This window comes from Nanorana parkeri, unplaced genomic scaffold (genome assembly GCF_000935625.1).
Source record: "Nanorana parkeri isolate BGI_ZX_2015 unplaced genomic scaffold, ASM93562v1 scaffold1964, whole genome shotgun sequence".
In the NCBI taxonomy this organism is placed as follows: Eukaryota; Metazoa; Chordata; class Amphibia; order Anura; family Dicroglossidae; genus Nanorana; species Nanorana parkeri.
Genome location: NW_017308232.1, coordinates 238,978 through 244,977, shown reverse-complemented (window position 1 = coordinate 244,977; position 6,000 = coordinate 238,978). Strand labels below are relative to the sequence as shown.

General features: G+C 38.2%; 1 protein-coding gene across 1 annotated transcript in view; it reads right to left on the bottom strand.

Annotated features, from left to right (window-relative positions):
• Positions 1–1,713, bottom strand: part of LOC108800223 (fatty acid-binding protein, liver) — a 4,435-nt gene extending 2,722 nt beyond the window's left edge. The window contains exons 1-2 of the mRNA XM_018572190.1: positions 1,620–1,713; positions 834–1,006 (exon numbers count right to left, since the gene is read on the bottom strand). Of these exons, the coding sequence (XP_018427692.1) occupies positions 834–1,006; positions 1,620–1,686 (240 nt within the window). The 5' untranslated portion in view covers positions 1,687–1,713. The remainder of the gene's footprint in view (positions 1–833; positions 1,007–1,619) is intronic.
• Between the last annotated feature and the right edge of the window lie 4,287 nt (positions 1,714–6,000).

Sequence of the window (6,000 nt, the reverse complement as noted above, 5' to 3'; positions counted from 1 at the left end):
TATTTTCCTCATATTTTATATGTGCAAGCATAACAGAATACTGAACCTATGAATTATTTTCATATTTTGGGCTTTTTATTTTGCCCACCCTTCCCCTCAACAAACACGTGCTTGCTAAGACTTGCTGTCATTTCACTGATTTAATTTGACCAAGTTTACATATGCAAATAATGTAGGGTGTTTTGGAAATGTACGGGGTTCCTTTATCATGGTAGGGTGATATAGAGTTCATCTCTTACTTCTTGTACCAGTGTCTCATGTCGCTACAACAGATTATGTATTTTTGTAACAGGGGCAGAGTAATAAAAACACAAACTGGGACAGGATGTTAGGGAAAATGTCTCTAACTAGCACACAGACACCAATAAAAAACAGCCAAAGTTCTAACCCTATCTTACTCTACAAAAAATATTTTATTGCCTTTGGTGTTTCCATTGCAGGAATTTTCCAATATAGGAGAAATCCCACAAACATAGATTTACACAACAATATAAACCTCTAACAGGTTCTACACTTCTACAAAATTCCAAAGTAAAAAAAAAAAAAAAAAGGTTTAGCCATCGTTGACCACTAACCTCAGACTAAGGTTAGTGTAGAGACCTGTAGAGTGACAGATCCGATGCTCTTCTAGTTGCTCTGGCTGTGACACTTTCTGTGATCTACTTATACTATGGTTCAGAGGAAAGTATAGTTAGTAATCTATAGTCATGTCAACCCATTTGGCAGACTGGGACTTTGTGTAACGTCTAACCAAAAAAACCCCCAAAACCTACAAGCATTCATAACTCCTAGGTTTAGGCAACTTTTATTTTGGAGTAGTCTTAGGTTGTTACCTTAAACTTTTTCCCACCAGCACTTGTGATTTCTGCTTCCTTCCCAACAGTAAAGGAATTACTCTGAGAAGACTTTGGAGTCTTTGATATAACAACAAAGTCATTTCCATTTTGCTGGATTTCAATCACAGGGTTAACATCTTTTGCCACTTTAACGATGTCCTCAGGCAAACCTGGAATAAAAACACATAACAAATTAATCCTTAAAAAATATGTTTTGGAATGTAATTACTGAGTTTTAAAGGTAATTTCATGGATCCTTTTCCCATATTTTAGTTCCAAAATTTGTGATCCACATGGTTTGTTAATATGGATTCTTTAATTTTACCATGGCTTCTATGAGCAACACAAGAACCTTTCTTTTTAGTGTTGCTGAAGAAATATCTCACCCTGTCTCATTCCCCTCAGCTGGATCACTGCTCTGTCTCTTCACAGTACATCATAGCAGGACTGGCAGCAATCAAAACGTTGGAGCTTGATGCCACTGATCAGGACATCATGGCACTTAATGTAATAGCGCTATAGGAACAGAAATCTAATGTTTTGCTGTTTCACAAGTACACAACGTGCACATGTCTCAATTGTAAATCATTATATAATATAGTATAATACAACTATTTCTACAATCTGTAAAATATAAATAATCATATTACCAATAGCAATCGTTCAGCTACTGTGATTTTTGTAACACAGTATGGTATCGTTATTTATGCCTTTATCTCTCATAAATTGTGATATTTGCAATTCATAGAGTTTCCTGTGCATGTCAGTAAATATAATTCTTACCCACAGTCCTCAAGAAATTTTCATAGTTCTCCTGAGCATAGACGTTCCAGGTCCCATTGAATGCCATAGTAAATCTTGCGATGGATCGGGATGCTCTTGTTTAGGAGTGACAGGAGTGATAGTACTTTTCTTTCGCTAAGGCACTATATATCTGTCTAGACATACTTACTTAGGCAATGCATGCCATAATTATTAACCCAGTGGTTATCAATTATTAATGGTTTGTTTGATGGTCATGGAAATGACCCACAGTTCACTGTCAAGTATTGTCTGCATTGCTGAATATTATGTAATATTTTAGTCTGACAGCCCAAAAAAATGTTACTCCGAAGGACAACGAACAGTATGCATGAAGCCATAATGACAACTGTTAAACAGGTAACGGTAACTTCAATTAAATTAGATTCATTATATTTTCCTTTAGTTCTTTGTTTGGCAAAACTGAGGAAGAAAACTCTCTAATGGAGCCATGGATAGCAAAAAAAACACAGGATTTCTAATCCTCCCCCACTCAATCCAAAGCTACAACATGACTTGGCATAAACTTTAAGAATAGAAGGTGAATTGTAGAAAGATATCCATTGTACAGATTTAGCTCTGGAAAAAACAATAGCATTGTGGCAGCAAAATCTATTTGATGTATTTATTACCTACAAATAGCTGTCCCAGGATGGCTGGACATTTTCTTATTAGTGACCATAGATATACAGAATGATCATTTTCAATTTCAATCGAAACTGGCTGGATGAGGTGATGGTCATGTTTTTGTTTTTGGAATTTGTCTTTGGAAAAGGCAAATTCCAGTTATGATGGATTTATCATAACTGTAGTAACATAATTGTATCAAACAATCAGAATCTATCAGAACACAGCTGAACTGGAAACATTCTCCAATTCAGCTCACTTTCCAGTTCAGCTATGTTGTCGTAGATTGTTCACTTCTCCTGCCTTCTCCAAACTCTTAACCCCTTTGAGAATAGACCTGAAAGTGTATTTAAACCCTAATACTGAATTTCTCCTATTTGTTCCCTTTTTGCTAAAACTCAACTCTGGGAATAAAAAAGGTACCTAGCTGTGCTGGGGGCCCCACTGCAAGGAATAAGGTGTAATACTTACCTTATTCTTTGCTCCGGCAGGCTTTGGTGCTTAGCCCTTTGCCTTGATGCAACCTGAAGGGTTGTGTATGGTCCCTCACCATCCTCGCATACAATGCAGAGATATTGACTTGATGACATCAGCGTGTGAACACCAGCTGGGAGCACCATAACAAAGAGGGACCAGTTACACGAATGAGGGAGCCTGCTGGAGCAAGGAAAAATAGTGCCAAAAATACCTTTTGGTGATTTCAGAATTTGTTCACTCTGCCTGTGTTATCTCAAGGAGTCTAATCATCATTCCCAATACTTATCTTGGACCTTGAAACAATTACTTTCTATTTTGTGGAGAGGGGAGCACTTCTGTAGTTCAGCAAAAGACTACTGTAAGCATAAGTAAGTAACATGAGCCACCAGAGATAGTAAGATATTACTTACAGATTGTCGTGCAAGGTGGCAGGAGCCTTTGGTGGGCATTGCTCTCCCAGGATTCACTGAACATTATCAGGCTTCTCACTGGAACTAAAAGCACAAAAGTGAAGATCTGTCTTAAGTGACCAATCAAGTTTCACTTTTTACTTGACAGAAAAAAACATAAGAAGAGTACAATGCAAGAAGGAAATTCAGTGACGCAGATATGTGGTCCTGTTTAATTAAAGAGGAACTCTTTGCAAATAAAATCTTAACCCTTGCAGTGGGGCTACCCCCATACTGCACGGGTTATGTGCTCATTTTAAAAGTCAATTTAACTCTTGGTGCTAATGATTACCATCACACAATCCTCCAGGAATAATCTTTCTTGTAAATATCCACAGCTTTTGGAGAGGCTGCTCGTCAAAGAGACTCTGGGGTTCTCATCAGATACACAGAAGACAAAAGCAACAAAGCGCCACCTCCTTGTGTGAAATCTTTTTTTATTTGAATAATAAAAACGGTTATAAATACTCACAATTATAACATTTCAGTCACGCTTGTCAATAACAGACCACAAGATCAGTGTCTGAGGAATGTTCCGCTCCAACTGCGTATAAAAAGCTGCCTCTGGTCACATCACCATACCATCGAGGCACCGGCTGCTTTTAGGCTGGATTTTAATCTTGTAGTCTCTTATTGACAAGCGTGACTGAAATGTTATAATTGTGAGTATTTATAACCGTTTTTATTATTCAAATAAAAAAAGATTACACACAGGGAGGTGGCGCTTTGTTGATTTTGTCTTCTATGTATGTGCTCATTTTGCCTAGGGAGCTAAAATAACAGAGAAGTCAGGTTGCCTATCAACAAGTGAAGCCGGCTTCCTAGCCAATCCTGACCCACCGCCTTGCTTCCTGAGTGGCCGGGAAGCCGGCTCCATTCTCCCTCGTGGCACTGCCGGCTAGAAGGAATCTCTCTCTGACCGTAAGTTCCGGTATCGGGGTAAGTATCGGAGTATTTGGACGAGTACAAGTACTTGCCCAAATACTCAGTATCGGCACGATACAAGTATCCGTATTGGTGTATTCCTACAGCTGAGCATTACCAGCAGCGGTTTGCATACTGATACAGACTGTCAAGTAATGCCGAATCACCCTTCTGCACTCTGTATGAGCAAAGCCAGTGGTGTCATTTAGCCGGATAAAAAAAACCCTGAAAACACACTCCCCATGCTACGCTCTTTAGCTGCAAAGACTCAAATGTAATATATTACTGGTGGCATATATTACTGTAATATGACATTTTTTCGCAAGTCGACTGTGACCAGTAGCCAATAATGTTAGACAGAAGTGCAGTGTTGTGAAGGACACATGACATGGAATTTAAAGTTTATTTTAAGGAAATGGAAGGCTAATTGTAGGTAAATAATGCTTGATCCTTGCACATTGGTTGAAGAGTAGTGTTGCTACTTATACTGCAATGGGCTTCTCTGAATGGGGTCCTAGGCAGCTGAAATTACTGGCCATATTGTCTTGAGTGTGGCAGGGAAATGACATAATAGAAGACCACTATTAAAATAAAGAAAATTAAATGCGAATCTCATAAACTCTTGCTAAAAAGGAAGCAGAAATATAGTGTGTGTATGAAACAACTATCCTTGTTACATGGGGAATTCAATGAATGCAAATGAATCTGTGTAACTGAGACACTGAATTTTAGGTTTGTGAATAAAGCCCAGATTGCTGACCTTGCAGAACTGACAATGACAAATGCAACAGAAAGAAAGAGTAAGAGTGGTAACTGATATGCTGTGGCCTTACAGACTTTTTTTTTGAATGAAGTCCAGGTTACTAACCTTACAGTGGTGGCTTGTGTCATACAAAGTTCACTGACCTCTATTGCTTGACAATGACAAGGCCACAACCCTGGAACAAAAAAATGAAAAGCTCCAAATACAAGTATGCATTTAGAGCCTGTGATGATTGCTGATATTAGTAGCACAATTTCCACAGTAAGCTCTGGGCTTTTCATGGATACTTCTGAGTATTTGTCTATGTATTTTTACATGTATATTACATCAACACATTGGTGCATATAATTAAATTGTATGTAGTTTTAATTCTGCTCTAAAGGGAGTTTGAGAAATCTGAATTTTGACCTTTGGCCTGTATTACAGAAGGCTCATGATTGTATATTTATATACACCTCATTTATATACCTCAGATAGTGTCAGAATGAAAAAATGTTCTAAGTCAGATTACTTTCACATTCGGCATCACTTACTAAAGTCATGCTACAATTCACTAAGCTAAATGTTATTGGCCATGATGATGGTTGTCAGTCTTGTGATTTTTTGCAGCTCTCATTGGCTGTCACTGCTGATTATGGTCATAATGGCTAATAATGATTGTCAGCTTAGTGAATAAAATTGTATGTCCAGCTAAAATGTTTAGGAAGGTTTAGAACCCCTGTCTGGTTTTATTGCTATCCAGGCTCATTAGAGAGGCTTACCCTCACTTACTGTTTGGCCAGACAGGAAGTAAGGATACATCTCCAGCAACAGCAAAGACAGAAATATAGTGTTTAAAGTATGGTAGGGAAGGCAAGAACCCCTGTAGGCTATTTATTGCTGCCTGTGTCCCTGTTGCAGATTCTTCCTTACTTTCTGTCTGAAATTGTTGCCAGCCATACTGCATAGCTCTTAACGGTCTCTTATGCGGAAGGACTGCCACTTTCTTAGAGCCAAATCCCTCTGTCTCCTTGTTCCTTCTTAGTTTTTTCTTCATTTTGGCCTTATATATAGACCTCTATAAAAAAAATGACCATGTAACTACTAAAAGTGTTATATGCACTAAACCTATAACCCAACCTCT